The following is a 26,691-nucleotide window of genomic DNA, read 5'->3' as shown; positions in this document are numbered from 1 at the left end:
CCCAGTGCAATTTCCAGGTCAAGCCTGTAAAAGGAAGCTGCTACCTCTCCATTCCCTTTCTCCCATGTTACAGGCCAGAATGAGGATGTGGTAGTTACAAATCATCTCAGCAACACAGGCAGCAACACCACAAGAGGAGGCAAAGAAACATCAAAGTGTGTGGATCCTTTAATGCTGGTAAGTACACCCCTGTACCACCTGCCAGCTTGAGCTTTTATGTCAGAGAAAATTAAATGTCAATTTTATTTAAACCACAGTTACTTGGTTTCTGTTAAGGCAGCAGTTATTTATTCAGTAAGTAATGCAGCTAAAGTCAAAAATCTATCTGGCCCCAAAGCCTAAATATTTTCCATACCACCACAATACCCTGGGGAGAGAGAATTAAAGAAAATCACACTAAGACTTGGCTTGTTATTTACAATGGAGAAAATAAACCTAAAAGAACATTGAGAAGAAAATAAAAAGATAATTCTCCCACACCTTTTTTTTGCATACAATGTTCTCCATTTCTAAAGATGTAAGCTATATTAACATCAGATAAAATAAGTTTTCAGATATATTCAAATGTATTACCAGGTATGGAGAGTCAATTTACTAGGAATATTTAACAATTCTAAAATTTATATTACATAATAAGTACCCTCATAATATATAAAATAGTGTGTATATAATTATTCCTCATTAAAGTTGATTTTAAATGCTCTTTCATTTTTCTGCCTCATTTTTTAATGCATTTGTAGAAGCAGAGAACACTGTATGCAAATTAATACAAGTATGTATAAATGTTGACAAATCTAATTTCAATAGGCTTCTCTTGATTATTTATTGGTCAGGAATTTAAAAGATCAGTGAACTAATAGATCTAGACACAAGAGTAGTTTGATAAAACCATGTGTCAAAATTTACATTATACAATTAAGGGGGAAATATATAACTTTAATGTGTATACTTGAAAAAAATCTTAAGTTCAATAGACTAAACCTAAAGAAAGCATAAAATAAAGATTCAAGCTGAAATCGACAAAACAACATAAAAGACATGACAGAGAGAATCATTAAGGCCAAAATAAACAGTGGAAATTAAAGGAGAGGGCATAAAGTATTAGGGATTTTTTAAAAGACCTTTAAATAACAATGGAATACCATAAACAACTTTATTACAAAAACTCTGAAAATGGACTAACAAAAATTCCTAGAAAAATATAATTTACCAAAAATAACTCAAGAAATAGAAAACCTAAATAGTCTTTTAAGTATTTATTTTAAATGTCATTTAAAAACCTTACCATCTACTCATACAAGTACAAAATGGTGCATGCACAAGCTTATCTGTATTAATAGTCTGTCATGGCAAAAGATTATAAACAACCCAAGTATTCATCAACAGAGAACCAGTTAAATCTTGGTAGACCAATATAATGGAATTTTATGCAGCTATGAAAAAGAATGGAAAATTTTTCTCTGAATTAAAGAGAAAGATGAGGATTAAAGATGGCAGCGTGAGAGGTGAGACAGAGGCTTCCTCCTAAAACCGCATATAATACGAAAACATAATTAATACAACTAATCCTGAAAGAGCAACAGGAAAGATGACTGCGCCAAACTGCATACACCTGGAGAAAAGAATAAACCTCACGTAACAGGGTAATGTACCAAAGCCATGGCTTGGCAGGACCCAAGCCTTCCCCCACTCTGGCTCACCAGTGGAAGGAAGAGAAACAGAGCGGGGAGGGAGTGGAGGCTTGACACTGCTAAATACCTAACTCTGGAGATCTGCTCTAGGAGCACAAACCTACATTTCATGGTGCTTTCATGGTACTCTCGTGAATAGGGGGTTGGGAAGCTAAGAGGCAGAATTCCTGGAGAGACTGAGATTCCAGCCGCTTGTGGAAAGCAGGGATCCATATCCAGCTGCTCTGGGACAAAAGAAAGGCGAGCAGTCTGAGAGACTCCCTAACAGCAAGAGGGCTGCTAAAGGGGCAAGGATTGCACGGAGCTTACTGCTCAGGAGAAAGAACAGGTAGACAAAATTGTCGAGGTGCACGCTGCCTGGCAGGGTGGAAGCTTAAACGATCTTCAGATGTTTCATCCCCCTGACTGGCTATGCAGCTTTAAGGCCCCCCTGCACCATGATATCAGCTTGCTGTGTCTTCCTCCCTGCTAGCCTGTACCTGGCTCAGGCTCGCAAACAAATAAGGGAGCCCAGCCAGAGGGAAGTCCCGCCAAGAGCAGCTACAAACACAAAGCATAGAGGCATGCACCTGTGTGTTCAGCCCACTGGTTCTGGCAGAGGAGACAAGCATAGCAGCCAGAAAGCAGGAAACAGCTCTTTCCTCCACCCAAGCAAGAACGTCGCTCCCCTGTGACCCCCGACATTACTCCAGCGGCTGAGCAGCTCCAGAGAGTAGAGCTTCTGGGCACTAGAGGGCACCACAGACAAATTATAAAACAGCAAAGGAATCTGGTTCAAAGCAAAATTATGAATACACCTGAGAAAAATTCAAATGAAATCGACCTCATGAATCTTCCTGAAAGAGGTTTCAAAATAAAAATCATGAACATGCTCACAGAGGTACAGAAATATTCAAGAACTCAGGAATGAATTCCAGTCAGAGATCCAATCATTACAGAACACAGTATCAGAAATGTAACATACAATGGGAAGTTTTAAAAGCAGATTAGATACAGTGGAGGAAACAATGAATGAAATAGAAATTAGAGAAGAGGAAAATAAAGAAGCTGAGGCACAGAGAGAAAAAAGAATCTCTAAGAATGAAAGAATATTGAGAAAACTGTGTGACCAATCCAAACAGAACAATATTCGCATTATAGGGGTACCAGAAGAAGAGGGAGAAAAAGGGATAGAAAGTGTCTTTGAGGAGGTAATTGCTGAAAACTTCCCCAATCTGGGGAAGGAGATAGTCTCTCAGGCCATGGAGGTACACAGATCTCCCAATACAAGGGACCCAAGGAAGACAACACCACCAAGACACACAGTAATTAAAATGGCAAAGATCAAGGATAAGGACAGACTATTAAAAGCAGCCAGACAGAGAAATAAGATAATATACAAAGGAAAGCCCAGCAGGTTATGATCATACTTCTCAGCAAAAACCTTACAGGCCAGAAGGGAGTGGCATGATATATTTAATGCAATGAAGCAAAAGGGCCTTGAACCAAGATTACTTTATCTGCCAAGATTATCATTTAAATTTGAAGGAGGGATTAAACAATTTCCAGATAAGCAAAGGCTGAGAGAATTTACTTCCCACAAACTGTCTCTACAGTGTATTTTGGAGGGACTGCTATAGATGGAAGTGTTCCTAAGGTTTAATAGCTGTCACCAGAGGTAATAAAACCACTGTAAAGAAAGTACAACAGTTAATTACTAAGCAAATGTAAAATTAAATCAACTCTCCCAAAGTCAATCAAGGAATAGACAAAGAGTACAGAATATGATACCTAACAAAGAATGGAGGAGGAGAAAAAGGAGGAGGAAAAAAACAACCTTTAGACTGTGTTTGTAATAGCATATTGCGAGTTAAGTTAGACTCTTAGATAGTAAGGAAATTAACCTTGAATCTTTGGTAACCACGAATCTAAAGCCTGCAATAGCAATAAGTATATATATCTATTGATAATCACCCTAAATGTAAATGGTCTGAATGCACCAAACAAAGACAGAGAGTCACTTAATGGATAAAAAAACAAGACCCAACTATATGCTGCCTACAAGAGACTCACTTTAAACCCAAAGACATACACAGACTAAAAGCGAAGGGATAGAAAAGATATTTCGTGCAACTAATAGGGAGAAAAAAGCAGGAGTTGCAGTACTTGTATCAGACAAAATAGACTTCAAAACAAAGAAAGTCACAAGAGGCAAAGAAGGGCTTTACATAATGATAAAAGGGTCAATCCAACAAGAAGATATAACCACCATAAATATCTATGTACCCAACACAGGAGCACCTACATATGTGAAACAAACACTAACAGAATTAAAAGGGGAAATAGAATGCAATGCATTCATTCTAGGAGACTTCAACACACCACTCACTCCAAAGGACAGAGCAAGCAGACAGAAAATACATAAAGAGACAGAGGCACTTAACAACACATTAGAACAGGTGGACCTAACAGACATCTACAGAACTCTATACCCAAAAGCAGCAGAATACACATCCTCCTCAAGTGCACATGGAACATTTTCAAGAACAGATCATATACTAGGCCACAAAAAGAGCCTTGGTAAATTCAAAAAAATTTAAAATTGTACTAACCAGTTTCTCAGACCACAAAGGTATGAAACTAGAAATAAATTATGCAAAGAAAATGAAAAATCCCACGAACACATGAAGGCTTCAGAACATGCTTCTAAATAACCAATGGATCAATCAATGACCAAACAAAAACAGAGATCAAACAATAAATGAAGACAAATGACAACAATAATTCAACACCACAAAATCTGAGGGATGCAGTGAAGGATGTGCTAAGAGGAAAGTATATTGCAATACAGGCCTACCTCAGGAAAGAAGAACAATCCCATATGAGCAGTCTAAACTCACAATTAATGAAACTAGAAAAAGAACAAATAAGGCCCAACGTCAGCAGAAAGAGGGACATAATAAAGATTAGAGCAGAAATAAATAAAATCAAGAAGAATAAAACAATAGAAAGAATCAATGAAAGCAAGACCTGGTTCATTGAGAAAATAAAAATAGATAAACCCCTAGCCAGACTAAAAAAAAAGAGAGTCTACTCACATAAACAGAGTCAGAAATGATAAAGGAAAAAATCACTATGCAAACCACAAAAATACAAAGAATTATTAGAGAATACTATGAAAAATTATACGCTAAAAAACTGGATAACCTAGAAGAAATGGACAACATTCTAGAAAAATACAACCTTCCAAGACTGACCAAGGAAGAAACAGAAAATCTAAACAGACCAATTACCATCAATGAAATTGAACTGGTTATCAAAAAACTACCTAAAAACAAAACTCCCAGACCAGATGGCTTCACCGCTGAATTGTATCAAACATTTAAAGAAGAGCTAATACCCATTCTCCTTAAAGTTTTCCAAAAAGTAGAAGAGGAGGGAATACTTCCAAACTCATTCTATGAGGCCAGCATCAATCTAATACCAAAACCAGGCAAAGACACCACAAAAAAAGAAAATTACAGACCAATATCCCTGATGAATATAGAAGCAAAAATACTCAAAAAAATATTAGCAAACTAAATTAAAAAATACAACAAAAAGATCATCCTTCATGATCAAGTAGGATTTATTCCAGGGATGAAAGGATGGTACAACATTAAAAAATTCATCAACATCATCCACCACATCAACAAAAAGATGGACAAAAGCCACATGATCATCTCCACAGATGTTGAAAAAGCATTCGACAAAATTCAACATTCATTCATGATAAAAACTCTCAACAAAATGGGAACAGAGGGCAAGTACCTCAACATAATAAAGGCCATATATGACAAACCCACAGCCCACATTGACAGCGAGAAGCTGAAAGCTTTTCCTTAAGATCGGGAACAAGACAAGGATTCCCACTCTCCTCACTTCTATTCAACATAGTACTGGAGGTCCTAGACATGGTAATTAGACAACACAAAGAAATACAAGGCAGCCTGATTGGCAGGGAAGAAGTTAAACTGTCCATGTTTGCAGATGACACGATATTGTACATAAAAAACCCTAAAGAATCCACTCCAAAACTACTAGATCTAATATATGAATTCAGCAAAGTTGCAGGATGCAAAATTAATACACAGAAATTCGTGGCATTACTACATACTAACAATGAACTAGCAGAAAGAGAAATCAGGAAAGCAATTCCATTCACAGTTGCATTAAAAAGAATAAAATACCTAGGAATAAACCTAACCAAGGAAGTGAAAGAGCTATACCCTGAAAACTACAAGACACTCATGAGAGAAATTAAAGAAGATACCAATAAATGGAAACACATCCCATCGTCATGGATAGGAAGAATTAATATTGTCAAAATGGCCATCCTGCGTAAAGCAATCTACAGATTCAATGCAATTCCTGTCAAAATACCAACAGCAATCTTCAATGAACTAGAGCAAATCGTTATAAAATTCATATGGAACCACAAAACGACCCCAAATAGCCAAAGCAATCCTGAGAAGAATAAAGCTGGGGTATTATGCTCCCCAACTTCAAGCTCTACTACAAAGCCACAGTAATCAAGACAATTTGGTACTGGCACAAGAACAGACCCACAGACCAATGGAACAGACTAGAGAGCCCTGATATATACCCAACCATATATGGTCAATTAATATGTGATAAAGGAGCCAAGGACATAAAATGGGGAAATGACAGCCTATTCAACAACTGATGTTAGCAAAACTGGACAGCTATATGCAAGAGAATGAAACTGGATTATTGTTTAATCCCATACACAAAAGTAAACTTGAAATGGATTAAAGACCTGAATGTAAGTCATGAAACCATAAAACTCTTAGAAGACAACACAGGCAAAAATCTCCTGAATACAAGCATGAGTAACTTCTTCCTGAATGCATCTCCTCGAGCAAGGGAAACAAAAGCAAAAATGAACACATGCGCCTACATCAAACTAAAAAGTTTCTGTATGGCAAAGGACACCATCAGTAGAACAAAAAGACATCCTACAGTATGGGAGAATATATTCATAAATGACATATCTGACAAGGGGTTAACATCCCAAATATATAAAGAACTCACACACCTCAACACCCAAAAGCAAATAACCCGATTAAAAAATGGGCAGAGGATATGAAGAGACAATTCTCCAAAGAAGAAATTAAGAAGGCTAACAGAAACATGAAAAGATGCTCCACATCACTAATCATCAGGGAAATGCAAATTAAGACCACAATGAGATATCACCTCACACCAGTAATGATGGACAGCATCAAAAAGACTAAGAACAACAAATGCTGGTGACGATGAGGAGAAAGGGGAACCCTCCTACACTGCAGGTGGGAATGTAAGCTAGTTCAACCATTGTGGAAAGCAATATGGAGGTTGCTCAAAAAACTCAAAACAGAAATACCATTTGACCTGGGAATCCCACTCCTTGGAATTTACCCAAAGAATACAACTTCTCAGATTCAAAAAAACATATGCACCCCTATGTTTATCACAGCACTATTTACCATAGCCAAGATATGGAAGCAACCTAAGTGTCCATCAGTAGATGAATGGATAAAGAAGATGTGGTACATATACAATGGAATACTATTCAGCCATAATAAATAAATAAATCCTACCATTTGCAACAACAGAGATGGAGCTGGAAGATATTATGCTCAGTGAAATGAGCCAGGTGGAGAAAGACAAGTGCCAAATGATTTCCTTCATTTGTGGAGTATCACAACAAAGCAAAACTGAGGGAACAGAAGACTCACAGACTTCAAGAAGGGACTAGTAGTTACCAAAGGGAAGGGGTGTGGGAGGGCGGGTGGGGAAAGAGGTAGAAGGGAATTGAGGGGTATTATGTTTAGTACACATGGTCTGGCGGGGTCACAGGGAAAACAGTGTAGCACAGAGAAGGCAAACAGTGAATCACTGGCATCTTAGTACACTGATGGACAGTGACTGCACTGGGGTATGGGTAGCGACTTGACAATATGGGTAAATGTAGTAACCACATTTTTTTTTAATGTGAAGCCTTCATAAGAGTGTATATCAATAAGACCTTAATAAAAATTTTTTAAAAATAAATGATAGATAAAGTGGGAGGTAAATAAGAATCTGTCTTGCACAGAAACTAAAAAGATGTTTTAAAATTTAACACTGAATAGAGAGACAGATGACAGAGATCGAAGGACATTGCAACCGTTAACTCCCTTAGCACCCTTTCTAATACCTTCCTGGGGTTGACCATGTGAATGTATTAATTTTTTAAATTGCACACTTATTTTAAAATTAACAGCTTCCCACAGGTCCAGATGGTTTTACAGTCGAGTTCCATACTTAGAATGTATCTACGGTACAAATGAATTTAACAAAAGATACACAATACTTTCATGAAAAAATTTTAAATTAGTAATAACAACCTTACAGAAAGACATTAAACACAACTTAAAGATATGTCCTATTTATAGATTAAACTCAATATTGTAGAGAAAACTCAGTATCTGAAAGTCATCTAATATTCAATATAATTCCAAACAAAATCTGACATGATATTTTGGGGAACTCAACAGGATAAGTCTAATACTTTCAGGAAACAGAAGAAAAATACCAAGTTAATCGTGAAGACTATGGTGCAAAAACTTACCCTGCCAGATGTTAAGATTTATAAGTCTAAAGAAAGATGGGTATTACTGAAGGTCATTAAACTGACCAGAAGAGAACAGAGTACAGAAACAAACCCATATAAGGAAATCTTATGATAAAGGAAGGACTGTAAATCAAAAGGAAAACTGTGAATTACTGAATAAATGATTACCTAAATGGAAAAATGGGGAGGGAAAAATGAATCCCTCCTATTTACCATATAACTATTCCACTAGGATTACAAACCTAAATGTGAAATACAAAAGTTTTTAGATCTAGAGAAAAGATAATATATTTTAATGTCAGATCATTTAAAAATCCAAAATTTTAAGAAATCCAAAATTATAAGAGACACATTCAACTACTTTTAATTTAAAAGTATCCATTCATCAAAAGACACTATTAAGAAACTGAAAAGACAAGTCACAAAATGGAGAAAATGTGTGACATAACTTATGTGTCCTTTCCAGAGTTAAGATAGACTATTACATTGTATCCATTCTATAAGATAAACTGCTAAGTCATATCTTGATTTCTAGAAGATAAGAAAAAAAAACAAATATATTAATAGAAGACAGGAAAAGACAAGCATTTCAGAGGGGGAGGAAAAACTGGCCAATGAAAATATGCTCAATCTCATTAGTGATCAGGGAACGACATCTTTCTAGATGAAAAGCTCCCCAGCAGTGGAGAGCTCAGCCTATTTTGTGAAACAATATTATTCCAGTACTAGCAGCATCACATAACAGGTGCTCAATAAACATGGAATGAATGAATGAATTAATTGAATGAGTGAGTGAATGGACAAATAGGAAGACTCAAAATTCTAAAATGTCAATAACCCTGAAATCCACAGAGATTTGATACAATTCCAATAAAACTGTCAGCATGATTTTTTATAGAATTTGACAAGATCATTCTAAAGTTTAAAAGAAAAAACAAAGGGACAAGGGTAATGAATACACTTCTTATTCAACCAGATATTAAAGACTTATAAGCTATAGTGAGACTGTGTAGTCCTAATTTAGCTGGGCCAACCCTTTTACATCAGGTGAAATCAGTTAAAAGTGTTCTGAGGTTCTTTAATTATTTGATGAAAAGACACAAACATAAGTAAGCAAAGAGTAAAATATACAGTCAACATCTATACACAAATACATGCTGTCTGGCAGAAATATTAAAATACAAATAGGTAACTATGATCACTTACTCTACAAGCTAGAATAAAGCAAAATGATTGCCTTGTATAAGTTCATCCCAGCGTGTCTTTGCTTGAAATACAAAATTTTAGGGCAAAAAACCTGAGTTGCTATTGACTGTAGAGGTTTTTACAAATAAAAACAAAAACCTAAAAATAACATTTTGATTATAATATCAGATAATCAGTTCCTCAAATTCAATTTACAGGCAAATACTAAGTCTTTGAATTTATCCCTCAAAACTCTTGGTTTGGTGTTAATTTTTAAATTGAACCAAAATATACATATCATCAAAAGGAGTTCAGTCTTAGAATAGAAAAGAATAAGCATTATCTTTAAAGTTTAAAGAGTTTCTCTTTAAATTAAAAAAAAATTTTATATTTAGTAAGTCGATGGTGGTGATTCACCTCAATTCTTTTTTAAATAGCTGCTTTTGAGCAATAAAAACAAGTACTCTAAGAAAACTGTTGGTATATCACACATATTTCCCCCCATAAATCTGTTCCTTTTCCTATATTCTTAGTTAGTGATAGAATCACAAATCTAAGCAGTGAAGCCAAAACCTGGGAGATTTCCTAGATGCCTCTCTTTTCACATCCAATTACTAAGAGCTGTCACTTTGGTCTGCTATATATCTTTTCTTTACCCTCCTCTTCTGTATAAAATGGCCAATGCCTTAGTTAAAATCCTCATTTCTCACTTGAGCCACAACAACAGGTTCCTAACTGGTTTCCCTGCTTCTAACTACATTCTGCTCTGGGCCATCCTTTGAGGACAAGCCTTCTTAAAATGCCAGTGAGATCATGTCACCCCCTTACATAAAACAAACACTACCCTCCTTATAACCTGTAAGATAAACTTCAACATATTTTAAGATGGGTATACCCAGCATTGGATGGCCTGGTTATTGCTAAACTAACTCACCTTCCATGATTACTCTAACTGTATCTTTATTCTTGTCATGACAAAGGTAACTTCTTCAGGTTGCTTCTATTTGTAGTTGCCCAGATGAACCATTGCTCCTTTTATCACTGTCTCCTTGTTCTTATAGGTCCTAAATACCTCTGCTTCTCTTATCTAAGACTTCCTATGAATCTTTCAAGATGCAGCTCAGGAATTATACCTCTTTCAGGAAGCCCTCTCTCATCCTCTCTTGTAGTTACTTACCATCTCTGTTCCTAAAACCCTTTCAGCAGTACTTTTTATGCCATTTCTTAATTGCTTTACTAGATCTGTCACTGCTTTGTGACCTCCTTAAAAAGAAAGGCATTGTTGAAAACCATGGAGTGGTTCAGCACCTCTGTTGCATTTTCTTACCAAAAAGTCACCACTAACCCTCCTTGAAAAGCTCACAAGAAACAGAGTGTGCGTTTCTTAGAAATTTCCCCCAAGGGTCACTGGAATTCTTTGTTAAACCACAGGGGAAAAACAACCCTGTTTTAAATCCTCTTATTCTTTTGGGTCATCACAAAGAAGGAACTAAGAAGCAGGATAGAAGCAACTTACAAGTAATAGAAATGATACAGAGTTTGGCAATGAGTCAGTAGCACAAAAGAAGTGGCATTTATCTAGCACTATAACCCTGCCTGCCTCTGAAGAAACTGGCTTTACTGTATATATATATGTGACTATTTACATGTAACCAGCGTGGGAACTTTTAGGGGACTCTAATAAGAAAACCCAATTTTCAAGGGTGGTGGTGTTAATAAATGCACTGTGGCCAGTGTAAAGAAAACCCCTTGCAGTTGTGGACATTCATATTCCTGACCAGATGCCATTTCTCCCACTCTTCCTTTATGTCCAAACTGGTATTTTTTAAAGTACTAAAAAGAAATATTAATGTATGTCAAGTTTTAATGAAACTGTATTTGTAAAGCAATTTTGTATCTAAGTATTGTCATACAATGTTCAAAACCCCAGCCAATGACCAGCAGTTGGTATGAGGTAACTTTTGACATTTTATAAAAGCTCATTCTTGGGAAAAAAAAAAAAGAAAGGCATTGCCTTCAATTTTATATTCCAGGACATAAGATACATACACCATCAGCACCTATCAAGAGTAAGTGCTTATTAAGTGACAACGTGAGCAAATCAATCTAATCCTAACATAAAAGCTTAGCAGAGTATGTACATATATAGAATGTGCTTTATTAAATTTTATATTACTTACCAAATTTTAGTGCTGCAAGGATTCAACATATAAAGATCCATATTTTCTATAAGAATAGCAGATGTGCTCTATTTTAAAAAGGGGGAAGGGAATCAATTACTTAAGGAAAAATATTTAATTCAACTCTAAAGTTTTCCAGGATTTCTGTATTTTTAGATCTTATAATACACTAAAGACTGTGAAACACTCATTTGGGAAGAAAGCATAAAAATGTCTAAAATTTACCATTATGTCTATAGTGCTAAGTTAGCCTTATAACAAAACATATATAAAATAAAACATTTGTTACTATAAAGAAAAAATGTTTTTCTATTACTATTTCCTTTTTAAAATTTCACACAGGTTTTAAAAGTTAAAAGGTAGGGTGCATGCCCTTCAGTAGGTGAATGGATAAATGAATAGTGGCCCATCCAGACAATATTATAACAATGTTAGTTATTCAGCACTAAAAAGAAATGAGCTCTCTAGCCATGAAGACATGGACAAAACTTAAATGCATATTATTAAGTCAAAGAAACCAATCTGAAAAGGCTACATACAGTATGATTCCAACTATATGACATTACGGGAAAGACAAAACTATGGAGACAGTAAAAAGATCAATGGTTGCCAAAGGTTGGGGGAAGAAGAGATGAATAGATGGAGGAACACAAAAAAAGAGAATTTTTAGAATAATAAAAATACTCTGTATGACAGCGTAACAGTGGATACATGTCATTATCCATTTGTCCAAACCCACAGAATGTATAGTAAGCATGAACGTTAATGTAAACTATGGACGCTGGGTGATGATAATATGTCAGTGTACATTCATCAGCTGTAGGAAATGCACCACTCTGGTGAGGGATATGCTGACACTGAGGGAGGCTGTGCATGTGTGGGACTAGGGGGTCATATGAGAAATCATACCAGCCTCTCAATTTTGCTGCTCAAAAAAAAAATTAAGTCTTTAAAAGAAAAACAAAAACCAAAACAAAACACAGGGTGCAATGTATCAACCAATATAACTAAGAATTCACACAAGAAAATGTCTTTAAAAGCATAATCCTGCATTTATTAGTAAGGAACGGAAAAATTGTGTTAAGATTAGCTTCCCAGAAAACCACTGCCTTTATTTAATAAAGTTACTAGTCTCCTATTTATATAGAAGAATTCTATACTTAAGTACCTTGGCTTCTGGATTAGCTGCCAAAATTTTGGCACCACATTCTACTGAGGCATAATTATTTCGATTTTTCTGGACCTTTTTCGTGGCATGTAGACCTCCACCAGAAGATGGATGCATTGACTGACCTGCAGACAAACCTTATTATAAACATATGTATTTATAATGATGGTGATTGAAAACACCCCCAGCAAACAATGATCTCAAAAGCAACAAGCTGCTGTCTAGAGAAGAATAGGTTTTAATGTTTAAGAGTATTTTTAAAAACCCCTAAGAAATTCAAAATACTTCACCTCAATAGCTTTAAAATATCCCCAATAAACAAATTAACTACAAAATCCACATTATTTGATTTGTGTATAAGTAATATAATTCACAAAATGAACCTAATCCATGAGAATCAAAAATTTTTGCATATATATTTTATTACATTAAGGATGAATACTATCCTTCTAACTCTAACCCCAATATTAAGAATTTATAACTCAGACTTATTCTACAACAGCAAAAATAAAGTGTAATAATATTTTAATACTTTGAAGCTTTATGACTTAGAACTTCCCATTCCTCAATCTTCTTGTAGATTGAGATGAAACTACTGCTTTGCCCACTTTATCTACTTAATCCTTATTTAATAATTAACAAAATGGAATTTAAGTTTTATTTTGCCCATTAAAAAGAGAAATGCATACTTAAACCAGACCCTTTGAACACAAAAGAAGAATCATAGTGTTTCCTTACTTTTTTCTTTTTCTACTTCCATAACTTTCTTTTTCCATTCATCAAAAGTTGGTATATCTTCTGGGTCTTTGGGACCTGTTACAGATGAAGGGTCAATTTCTCCTGGTTTTGTATAATCAGAACTCTGAAAGAAATATCAAAATAAACAGATTTCAACTTTTAAACAATACAGAGAAAACATTAAATAAATTACAGAAGCAAATACAAATATTCTGTCAAATTAAAGTCCAATTTTATAATGAATGATAAATAATATTTTGAGAAAACAAAAAATCTAAAAAGAAAACTTTGGTTTACTTAAAAGTTGAGTTTCTCCTGAAAGAATTGATCTCAAGCTAAGCATCACAGGATGCATTCCTACACATCAGCAATGTAAGTATGGCTGTAAAAAACCTTGTATTGTATCCTAAGGAAGCAATTACTCATACATACTGTATAAATTAATAAATACTATAGTTGCAGTACATCCACCTTAAAATCTAAGTTAACATAATATATACATTAAAGTTAATTTTAGATGCAGTTTATTGCTTCTGCAAAATCATTAACAGGAAATACCATTTACATAAAAGTTTTAAGGTTGATGTAAAAACATCAAGGCATAAAACAAACTTTTTAAGAAAATATAGGAAAACATCTTCATGATTCAGGCTATAAAAGGATTTGACAAGATGAAGAAAGAATAAATCACTTAAAAAAAAGGCTGATACATTTGGCTGGCTTAAAGTTAAAAAATTAAATATACTGAGAGACTATAAACTATATGTTACAAAAGCCAAAGACTGAAAGAAGTATTTGCAACACATTCAGCCAACAAAGAATTATTACCAACTATTGACTGCCTGTAAATCAATACTTAGGGATGGGGAGGGACAGTAATACAGCAATGAGAAATTACAAAATACTCAACCTTAATAATAATCTGAGAATGCAAAAGAAAACCAGAGATACCCAATAAATTACACCAAGCTGATGCAGTTTAAAGTGTGACAGCCTGCAGATGACATATTATACATAAAAAAACCCTAAAGAATCCACTCCAAAACTACTAGATCTAATACCTGAATTCAGCAAAGTTGCAGGATACAAAATTAATACACAGAAATCTGTTGCTTTCCTGTACACTAATGATGAACTAACAGAAAGAGAAATCAGGAAAACAATTCTATTCACAATTGCATCAAAAAGAATAAAATACCTCGGAATAAACCTAACCAAGGAAGTGAAAGACCTATACCCTGAAAACTACAAGACACTCTTAAGAGAAATTAAAGAGGACACTAACAAATGGAAACTCATCCTATGCTCTTGGCTAGGAAGAATTAATTTGTCAAAATGGCCATCCTGCCTAAAGCAATCTACAGATTCAATGCAACTCCTATCAAAATACCAATAGTATTCCTCAACAAACTGGAACAAATAGTTCTAAAATTCATACGGAATCACAAAAGACCCTGAATAGCCAAAGCAATCCTGAGAAGGAAGAATAAAGCAGGGGGGATATCACTTCCCAACTTCAAGCTCTACTACAAAGCCACAGTAATCAAGACAATTTGATACTGGCACAAGAACAGAGCCACAGACCAGTGGAACAGAATAGAGAGTCCAGATATTAACCCAAACATATATGGTCAATTAATATATGATAAAGGAGCCATGGATATATAATGGGGAAATGACAGCCTCATCAACAGATGGTGCTGGCAAAACTAGACAGCTACATGTAAGAAAATGAAACTGGATCATTGTCTAACCCCATACACAAAAGTAAATTCGAAATGGATCAAAGATCTGAATGTAAGTCATGAACCCATAAAACTCTTAGAAAAAAACATAGGCAAAAATCTCTTGGACATAAACATGAGCAACTTCTTCATGAACATATCTCCCTAGGCAAGGGAAACAAAAGCAAAAATGAACAAGAGAGACTATATCAAGCTGAAAAGCTTCTGTACAGCAAAGGAGATCATCAATAGAACAAAAAGACATCCTACAGTATGGGAGAAAATATTCATAAATGACATATCCGATAAAGGGCTGACATCCAAAATATATAAAGAGCTCATGCACCTCAACAAAGAAAAAACAAATAATTCAATTAAAAAATGGGCAGGGATATGAACAGACAGTTCTCCAAAAGAAATTTAGATGGCCAATGGGCAGGTGAAAAGATGCTCGATATCACTAATCACCAGAGAAATGCAAATTAAAACCACAATGAGATATTAGCTCACACCAGTATGGATAGCCAACATCCAAAAGACAAACAACAACAAATATTGGCGAGGATGTGGAGAAAGGGGAACACTCCTACACTGCTGGTGGGAATGTAAATTAGTTCAATCATTGTGGAAAGAAGTATGGAGGTTCCTCAAAAAACTAAAAATAGAAATCTCATTTGACCCAAGATTTCCACTCCTAGGAATTTACCCTAAGAATGCAGCAACCCAATTTGAAAAAGACAGATGCACCCCTATGTTCATCGCAGCACTACTTACAATAGCCAAGAAATGGAAGCAACCTAAGTGTTCATCAGTAGATGAATGGATAAAGAAGATGTGGTACATACACACAATGGAATATTATTCAGCCATAAGAAGAAAACAAATCCTACCATTTGCAACAACATGCATGGACCTAGAGGGTATTATGCTCAGTGAAATAAGCCAGGTGGAGAAAGACAAGTACCATATGATTTCACTCTTATGTGGAATATAAGAACAAGGAAAAAAACTGAAGTAACAAAACAGCAGCAGACTCACAGAACCCAAGAATGGACTAACAGTTACCAAAGGGAAAGGAACTGGGAAGGGAGGGACAAGGGGCAAAAAGGAGCATTACTATTATCAGACATAATGTAGAGGGGGATACGGTGAGGGCTGTACAACACAGAGAAGACAAGTAGTAATTCTATAGCATTTTACTACGCTGATGGACAGTGACTGGACTGTAATGGGGTATGTGGTAGGGGCTTGATGATGGGGGGAGTCTAGTAACCATAATGTTGCTACTGTAATTCTAGATTAATGATACCAAAAAAAAAAAAGTGTGACAGCCTGTCGCCCAGGGTGGCACGTCTGCTGAGCCATGAGATATCTATTAGACTGCTGAAGGGAGTTTAAAAGTTAACAATGTAAGTAAAGATGTGCATACCCTATGACCCAGTAATTTCATTCTTTTGTATAAATATCATTGAAAACATGGACATGTGCCTAAGAAAATATGCATAAAAAGGCTTGTTGCAGCATTGTTTGTAATATCAAGAAATTAGAAACAACCTAAATATCCATTAATTGAAGAACAGAAAAATTGTAGAGTCAAATACACATGGTAGAGCAAAAAACAATGAATTGACAAATCTGAAAAACAATGTTGAATAAAGTAAAACTCAAAGCAAGAATGGTAACATATTATGTTAGTTTCAAATACCAAATAAATAATAGCATGTACTGTTTACAATAATACAATTTCGGAAAAAATTTTAAAACATGTTCTTAAGCAAAGCAAAACAAAGCAAAATAACACACCCTGAATTCAAGATAGTGGTTGTATCTGAAGAGAAGAAATATTAACTGGGGAAGGGCATATGATTCAATCTGTAACTTTTTTCCTTAAACTGAATAGTGTATGCAAGGATGTTCACTATATTATTTAATATTATTTAATTATTTTTGTATTCCTAAAGCATACTATCTATTTATTAACAGTAATTTGAGAAATGTACAAAATCTATTTAGACCACTTACTCTGGTAAACAGCACAAGTCTTATATATATTATACATTTGCTACATTAGGGCATGTTTTTGAGTCATAATACTAAATAGCATATTAATGTAATATTAATATAATACTAACATACTAATACAAAGACCCATAATCTTCCTTTAGGAAGACTTAGCAAATTGGTTCCTTTATAACCTCCATGTGGGTATTAAAAAAAAACACAGCAGAAAGTAAGATTAAAGAGCTAGTATTACCACCAATCCAATTTAAAAATTATATAATAAAAATCTAGTTTGAATGAAAAAATAAACAAGAAAACATATATTTTAAAAATTTAGTCTAGCTGAGATACTTAAGGTAAAGCCCAAATACTAAAAAGAAATAAAACAACAAGAACATACACACACTCCTTTGAGGCCCAGGCAAAGCAACCACTATTACCTCTTAGCAACAAATTAAAAAATTAAACAATGCAATAAAATCACTTTGGAAGGCACTATCTATAAGCACGACAAACAGGGTCTTGAAGATCTTTGAGAAAACAGGGATAGCACAAGATCTACTTGCATCAAAAAACAAACTCTCTCCCAGTCACACAAACAGCCTGGCAGAATTAACCCTGAAAGGCTAATACACAAAACTACTAGATATTTCAAAATGTGCTCATTATCTGACAATTTTCCTGGGATACTAATTTATATAGGAGGTAATTAATCCAGTTAAAACATACACCCACTTGTCTCTTAGCAAACTCACAAAACACTTAAGTCCCCTCATAATGAAGAGCAGTTTAGTATCCCAATAGTTAAGGAGAACAAGCAAATAGGACAAAACTGGCTGCCATGTTTACATCTGACATTAAATAGCTCCAAACTTTGGTCATGCTTGTCTAGTTTTATTTATGGCTGTGGTATGTGATAAATGAACTGTAACATGTGCTTGATTTGGGTTCAATGGGAAAATTAGCTCCTTTAAGATGCTGGATTATGAAATGCTGAGCTCCTGTATTTATAAAAGCATCATAGAAATAGCTGGTCCAGTGACACTAAAAGTCTCAAGAATGAAGGTTAGTTAGTTGTGAGTACAGGTTTACTCAAAATATGCACAAGGAGGTAGAGAACAGAAGACCCAAATTAAAAAGGAACAAATGTGAATGTGACACTCAGCACTTTGAACCATTCTTTGATTTTGTGAAGTTCATGGACTGGCCTTCATCTCTTTTCCTTAGGTACTTCTTACCTGACGGGAGCCTAGGTTCTCTGTCAGTATTTCTTCAAGAAATTTTGCACTGGCTTCTACATGAAGTCAAAGTAGAACTCAAAAGGGGAAAGAAGGTAAAACTGCTACACTGTAAGTCCTGACTTTATTGTAAGAATCACACTCTTCAAAATAAGCTGGTTTAGTTGTATTTTGTAAACAAATAACAAAAGGTAAAATATCCCTTTAAAATAATGCTGCTTCATATGGAGAAGACAAGTAATGACTATAGCATCTTACTATGCTGATAAGAGTGCTGCAATGGGCGGGGGAAGGGGGTGAGGACTTGATAATATGGGTGAATGTTAAAACCACAATGTTGTCCATGTGAAACCTTCATAAGATTACATATCAATGATACTTTAATTTAAAAAAATAATAATAATTCTCCTTCATGAGCCTAAATTTAACTTTGTATTATTGGGTTAAACTTATATTCTGAAGATACTTAAATTGAATAATCATAGCTCCTATATACCTCTCTAAGATAGGGCTTAAATAAGAACTTTGTGTGTCTGGTATCAAACAACTGATGGTGGCAGAAAAACATTTAATTATATATAACCAAGGGGAGTTCATGTTTAGAACAATTTTATATAAAACAGTATACTAGCAATAGTACCATTAAGTAACAACCTGCTCTTGGGGAGTTCAGCTCATCACAGTTCTACATGCATCATTAACTCCTTAATCCCTGACTTAATGACAAATATGGTTAGCAAATTACTTTAGCTAATAACAAAACTGAATTGTATAATAAAGAGACAGGGCAAGTTATATACTTACCTCATTTTTTAAATTATCTGAAGCATTCAATGCAGATTTTGGGTCACCACCACCCTGATCACTTGCTGAAACTTTTGATTCAAATTCTGATTTTGTTATCTTTCCTTTGCCATGTGAAGATGATACATTTTCTATATGCTGGCCAACAAGGCTATTTGAAACCAAAAGACACAGCAAATGAATGAACTTCAGCTAAAAAACAAGCTTATGCAATCTAAGCCATTATAATTATCATGTACAAAGTAAAGCAAGAAAGGAGCACAAAGAGATCAGCTTCCTGTCCATCATAAAGTGGAATTAAGCAAGTACCAAAGACCATTCAAACATGACACTGCTGTTACTACAGAATCATACAAAAGGCCAACAAATGTTTGCACCTACCTTTCAGGTGGACTGACAAAGGAAGGCTGGTCAACTGGAGTATCTGTATCAAAGGCCTCACCAACATCACAATCAGTTTCAGATTGCTCAGTTTCACTTGGCTTGGCTCTAGGAATAGTACCAGATTTTTCTTCACTAAAAATGGAAACAAAAAAAGACAATCTAGCAATTTAATGAACATAATGAAGTGTAAGTTGAAAATGATATTAGTGATTTCCAAAACATAATCTAAGCCAGAGATGTACATTTTACAATTTTTCAGACTGTTCAAAAATTCACTTACTTTGTTTCAAATTTTGTAGAGTCAATTGTTGACTCTTGATGCGTTAGTGCACCCTTGGCCTCTAAACAGCTAATTACCATATTTTAAAAGACAATATTACAGGTTAATATTCAGTCTTATCAAAAGTAAGATTTTTAAATTATTCGTTCTAAATGTACCTTCTTTAACATTTCATCTGTCAGTATATTCTACCAATGTTAGACTTGTTACCTGTAGTTATCAAAAAAAAATCATTCGTTATCTCAAAACTTTTCACTCAATTTCTTAAGGGACTTTAAGAATTTCATTTTAAAAATACATATCCTAATATTTTTCCCTACCTTGCTTCTATTTCACTGAACAGTCATGTGAAATATAACACAGAAAATAAGATGTCCTGTTCAAATATAAGGTATTTAGCCTTAAAATCTTTCTGGAATAAGTATTTAATACTTAAAATTTTTAAATGCTACCATTATTTCTAAGCACGTCTTGTTCCCTTGTCCCTTACTAGGAAAGACTCCTAAATGGTAACTATAACATCTTTTGTGTACAGCTCCTTCAATCCAGTCCCCCTTACACTCTTGAGGAGAACATATGTTTAAAAAATGCTTGTGGTAAAAAACAAAGTGTAGAAATGATAACAACATTAACCAACACATACATTCTTACTATGTGTCAGATATTGTCTTACGTATTTTATATATACTGACTTGTTTGATAAAGGCAATCCTTAAGGTAGTATGAAGAGAAGGGAATTTTTTGTTCTTTGTATTTTGCTGGAAGGAGCTAAGAGAATATATAATAGATTTTCCAAATTAAGGAAACTTTAAGCCTAAATCTTCTGAAGGCTGATTATCAAGTTTGAAAAAGGCAGCTACTCACCCAAAAGACATAATTACGAATGGCGTGCCACAGTAATACTTAAATGGAAATGAATAATCTGACATTTGTATTTTTGATAATTACAGGGAAGATTATTCAAATAAGTATACTGTGCTACAAACCTCACTTTACCTACATAATGTAGAGATATCACAGCTGGGATCTAATCAGTTTCACTAAGGAAGGCAGCAAAATAGTCATAAGATCATTACATTAAAGAATAATAATAACAAAACAGGCATTGTAACTTAGGTCTGCTATATAGCCTAAATTTCAAATCTGAGTATCAAGCTGTCTTACCCTACAAAGAAATGTTTCTATCATTATCTAGTGAGATTCTTTTTTCTTTGTAATGACTTACTCAAGTTTTGAGATTGGAGTGATCTCTGAGGTAGATGAACTGGAAATATTTTCAATGTTTTCACTGCTCACAACTACACTGGAAGAATCTTCATGTGGATCAACTGTAGGGACTGTCTCAATCACAGATGGACTTAACTTTTTTGACTCCATCTCCTATTTTAAAAAAAAGTCAGTTATACTAAATGCTGAAATTAATAATTATCTCTCTAGCTGAGCAGGATTTTGTAAAAAGTATGTCTTGAAGTGACAGAAAAAGGAATGTTAACTGAAAAAGTATTTTTATAAAAATCTTTTCTTCTAATACTATCTAAGGAATATTTCATGTTATATTAGAGACTCTACACATTTTTCATGGCATTTCATAAACCAAGACAAAGGACCTTGTCTTTCTTCTGTCTTATTTCCTATTCTGTATCAGGATCTACAGTTATTTTCCTCTCATTATAATTAGTTAATGCTGGTAACAACATAGAAATCCTGTGTAAATACACAAAATAATACAACATGTAATTCCTTCCCCTGAGCAGCTTAGAAGATAATGTATATAAATAAATAGTATCATAAGGCACGTACAAGTAACATTACAAAACAATACATGACTCTTGCTGCTTCTTCCATCCTGGATGCTCTGACCCGTCCAAAACACATCTTAAATCTACCTAACACCTTACTTATATTTGAAAACCTCTGTCAGCACTCCCTCCCCTATAATCAGCCCTAAATAGAGTTAGCCACTCCCCTTCCCCTATGCCTCTGCTATTCTCTATACAGACTTAACAGAGCTTCTGTAATACCTCAGTTGTCCTTATACCTCCTTCCCTTCTTCAACTATGCTATAACTGTCTTTTGAGTAAGGACTATATGCTCTTATCTTCACATTCCCATTGTCTACCACAGTACCTAGCACACAGAAGACATTTAATGCCCAATAAGGAATATCAAGTGAGAGGTAGACTATGGACTATTATGGACTAGAAGAACTAGGACTCTGAAAAAAAGGAGAACCAGGGTGGAAGCAGAAAGAAAAGACCAGGCAGAGAATCAAAAGAATACAAAATGTGATCATTTGGGGAATTACTTATACTGGAATAAAAATTCATAAAGGAATGAAAACAGGTTGCATTTTATGGTGGATGCCTTGAGCAAAAGATTATTACATTATTATCAAATACTTTATTGTGATTTCACCATTTATATTACCATTTAAACATTTTATTATTTAATTAAAAAATTGAGATATTTTACACTCTTTTTTTTTCTTATACTAATTCTCCAAAATCTGAATTTGGATAAACTGTATGTCTAGTGCTCAACAGCCCATGCAGCTAATAGCTACTGTATTGAACAGCATAGGTCTAAAAGATGCAGCACTCACATCAAAGAATTTGAATAAGAGTATATACCATGACACAAGTTCTAGAAAGTGAACAATGGTGGGACTGTTCATGATAGTCACTTAATTAGTAGAGCTAAAGAGATTACTTTTAGCTTACTCTTATGCACAAAACCTTTGACAAGTATCTTGCAGAATCCAGTAAAAAAAAGATCACTGTATTTCCCTAGATAACCCAATTAAGTCATAAAATTGCTCTGGCTGTATTTAAAAAAGAGAATTCCCCCTCATTTTGAGTTGAAAATTTTTTTTTAATACATGAGACAATTTTTCCTTAGTCCTTCTTTCTTCAGATCAAATATCCCCCCGGTTCCTTCAGCCATTCCTGACATTAAATAGTTTCCAGATGTTTCAGCATTCTGGTCAGCTTACATTCTGGGCTAGTTTTTAATATCTCTCATAACCTCTGATATACAAAATGGAATTACTGAAGATGTGATATGAGAAAAAAGGGAAAAAACATATTCCACACTGGCGATAAGACTTTGGTATCAAAATACTGTGTTCTACATACAAATACTTTTTTTATTATAAGTCAGAAAGAAATTCCCCAACATTTGAAAATCTGAAGAGATCAGACACAGTATACTGAGCCAAAACTGAACCTAAGGAAAAATGAGGACTTACACCCAAACACTTTTCAACAAAGGTAATGGTCACATTTATTATTAAATCTGAAATTCTGCATTTTCTCTAAAGCAGCATTCTTAGCAGGTGAACAGTGTTAAGGACAGTTGCATGGTACTTCAAAAAGGAAACTATACATTATTGTGTCAAGGAGTTTGCTATCTAGTAGTTTGAAAAGGCATATTATTTAAAATCAAAGCAATATAGCTTACTTGTATATCCACACTGTCATCATCTTTTAATTTACGTTCTTCTGGAGGAATAAGTAAGTTTGAACCCACTTTTCCCAGTAATTCAGCATTGATAGGTCCCTCTCTTTCATCCTATATTGCAAAACAAAGAAAAAAGACTACCTGATAAAATGTTTCACAAAACAGTCCAGAAGCAATATTAAAGCTCATCTCTTTCTACATTTTACATCCAAAACAGTGCTGTATGCATTTGACTCTAGTTATTTCTATTTGTTTGCACACTTATTGTCCTTTTCTTGCCTTCCCACTTAAAATGTACATGAAGTGAGTTCAAGAACCTCATCTGATTTCTTAATAAGCATTTTAGTCCTACCACCCCAGCTCTCTGTGCTAGTCAAGACTCCTGTAAATATTTGATAAGTAAATATATATGTAGCTCTTTAACATCTCACTTTTGAACATATTCACTCTCAAGTTAGGATTTCAGAAACCTTTACATCTTTAAACATATCTTCCAGCGTATAAGTTTATAAAAGTGAAGTTCATATTCATTTTTGTTTACCTAAGCCTGTGTGGCACGTACTTGGTATCTAAATGTTTACTGAAATAATAATTCCCTCCCTCAATGTTTTGCTTCAGTTCATTCTTAAGTTAAATTCATATGGTCTTCAAATTTCTCATCAAAGAGATTAGATCTAAGACTTACAGACTGTGGGTGAAAGCATAAAATTATACTTTTTTTTGGAGAGATATTCAGCAAATCTTCAAAATGTTAATGCTCTATCCCCAAAATATCTTACATAACTCAAAAATTTAAATAAATCACTCTAAATATCATGCCAAAAAACAAATTCCAAGCATGTCATTGTAAGTACAAGTTTACCCGCACACATGCAAATGTACACACAAACGCATGCACACACACAGCTGAGAAACAATGCAAAAATCTGTCAATAAAGAAACTATGACATGTTTAAGAAACTATGATATAGCTATATGATAGGATAAAAACGTAGCCATTCAAAAGAATACAGCAACATGAAAACATGTCCATGAGATATTATCAAGGGAAAAGGGGAAGTCAGTTTGTAGAATATTTATAATGACATTTTAATGAAAATTTAAATATTAGTCTATGTACTATATAGTGGTATTATCTATATCCACAGAAACTGGTCTGTTTTCCCAAGAAATAGTAAACTGTGATTCTTCCGGGGAAGGAAATGAGTACCTTATAGTCAATATAAGTTATTTTTGTATTTTAAAATAAGTTCATTAATTTTGGGGGGTAAGCCAAATCTAGTCAACACTCATCTTTTATCACTTAAAATCATAAATGAAAAAATAATAAATGATTTAGAGACCATGAGGTTTTTTTGGACTGTCTATTAACTCCACCTAATTATATAAAACCAACTCCACAGTCACTGAATATAGACTCTCACTATAATCCTCATTTCTAATATTTTTAAATTTATAAGACAGGAGTTTATAAAAACGCTTTAACTATTTAGAACATTAAAAAGAAAGCCATTCGTTTTCACATCTCTGAATAGGCATTACTGTTCTCCCTAACGCAGGACTAAGGATGTTACAACACTCCAAATTTAAATAAGAAAAAGTACAAATATATTCATAGCTTAATTTCAGAATTACCTGAGTAACTCCTCAAATTATAGCAAGGAAAATTACAAATCTCCACCAAAAATTATGACATACTATTTTTGAAATTACTCTTTTTCCAAGTGTTTTGAGGAAGTCTTAGAAAGCTGATACACAAATTACATTGTCAACTTTTATATTTAAGGTACCTTTTTCTGGAGCTGTACATTTTCATTTTCTAGTGTACAACTGTCATCTTGAGAGTAATATGATGAAGCTGAAGAACTCTCCTTACAACATACACGCCAACCGGGAAGCCTATAAAACATACACCACCACCAAAAAAACAAAATTGTTAAGCCAACATATTCCCTAATGTGGGCTATAATGTAAGGCAATAAACAGTTCTCATGCTCATGCCCTTAATAATTTAACAATTTATTGATGAAGACAAATGTATATACAACAAGGGTTCTTTATTTAATGCCCTAAGAAAAAAATTAACAGTGTTATCAACATTACAAGTAAGCATTATGAATTTCAAGACAGCACAAACAAGAAAGACTTCACCAAAGTAGTATCTGATTATAACAGAAGCAACAGAGAAAACTGTCCAAGAGCTAACCTCCTCAGAAAGTACCAGATGCCAATGATATTCTAAATTCTACCAAATACATAAGAACAGGTAACTATAAAGCAACCTAAACAATTTCAAAGAATAGAAGTTTCCAAATTATTTTTATATAGAGAACACAATAGTGACATAAATTAACAAAAATACAAACAAATGAGTATTACAGGAAAATAATACTTATGAAATCAGACACAAACTTCTAAATAAAACAATAAAAAATGAAGTCTCAAGGTACATACCAAAGAAATTATTTTCCACTGTTACATCAAAGATAGTTTAGCTTTGGTATTGACAACTGGTTCAATAGAGTAAGTAGTCTATTAGTTTGCCATGCAAAAATATTAAGGAAAAATATCTTATGGTTACCTCCACAGTCATCTGTTACACATCCATCAAAATTTTTTAAGTCAATAAAAGAGGAATCAGTAAGATATTTAATATGGGAAACATATATGGCTAATACATAAGCCTAAAAGCCAGTGTCATACTTAAGAAGAAACCTAAAAAAGCCCCTATTTAGCTGTGAAACAAAACAAGAATGTCCATTGTCACTACAATTAACTAATATTAGGATAAAAGAGGTATACAAATGTAAAAGATGGTAAAATTGTCATTAATTGTAGATAAGTTTATAAAGGGGGGAAACAAACACAAATCACCTATTAAAAGCAGTCTTGGGCATAAAACTCTATTCCCAGGTATAAAATTAAGAAACAAATCACCAGACTCACTATCCAAACTACCAGTTGTAAGTTGAAATACAAGAAAAATCCCCATTTATAACAGAAACAATATACAAACTTTGCAAAATTGTTCTATCATGTAGAACTGTTTGAAATTGCCAATATTTGACAATTCTTTAACTTGAAAGAAAAAAGTCAATTTGATACAATTCAAGCTAATATATATGAAGATTTGAAAACTAAGTACTGAAGAGGTAAAAAAGTTTTTTTTAGTTAGGCTGGCTGTAAAGTTTATACAAGCGGA

At 34.1% G+C, this 26,691-nt stretch overlaps 1 protein-coding gene across 5 annotated transcripts in view; it reads right to left on the bottom strand.

Moving 5' to 3' along the window:
• The window catches only part of SUCO (SUN domain containing ossification factor), a 102,949-nt gene that overhangs the window by 41,175 nt on the left and 35,083 nt on the right, over nt 1-26,691 (bottom strand). For 4 of the 5 annotated variants that reach the window (XR_005060094.2, XM_037013676.2, XM_037013677.2 and 1 more), the window contains exons 2-9: nt 25,280-25,388; nt 23,490-23,600; nt 21,256-21,410; nt 19,748-19,882; nt 19,367-19,517; nt 13,600-13,723; nt 12,862-12,986; nt 11,694-11,761 (exon numbers count right to left, since the gene is read on the bottom strand). Coding sequence is in view for 4 of the 5 variants with exons in the window: in XM_037013676.2 (XP_036869571.1) it covers nt 11,694-11,761; nt 12,862-12,986; nt 13,600-13,723; nt 19,367-19,517; nt 19,748-19,882; nt 21,256-21,410; nt 23,490-23,600; nt 25,280-25,388 (978 nt within the window). In the remaining variant the exon portion in view is untranslated. The remainder of the gene's footprint in view (nt 1-11,693; nt 11,762-12,861; nt 12,987-13,599; nt 13,724-19,366; nt 19,518-19,747; nt 19,883-21,255; nt 21,411-23,489; nt 23,601-25,279; nt 25,389-26,691) is intronic. The other variant, XM_073216764.1, reaches the window with a different exon arrangement.

This window comes from Manis javanica, chromosome 11 (assembly GCF_040802235.1).
Source record: "Manis javanica isolate MJ-LG chromosome 11, MJ_LKY, whole genome shotgun sequence".
Taxonomy (NCBI): Eukaryota; Metazoa; Chordata; class Mammalia; order Pholidota; family Manidae; genus Manis; species Manis javanica.
This window is presented reverse-complemented; position numbering and strand designations above follow the sequence as displayed.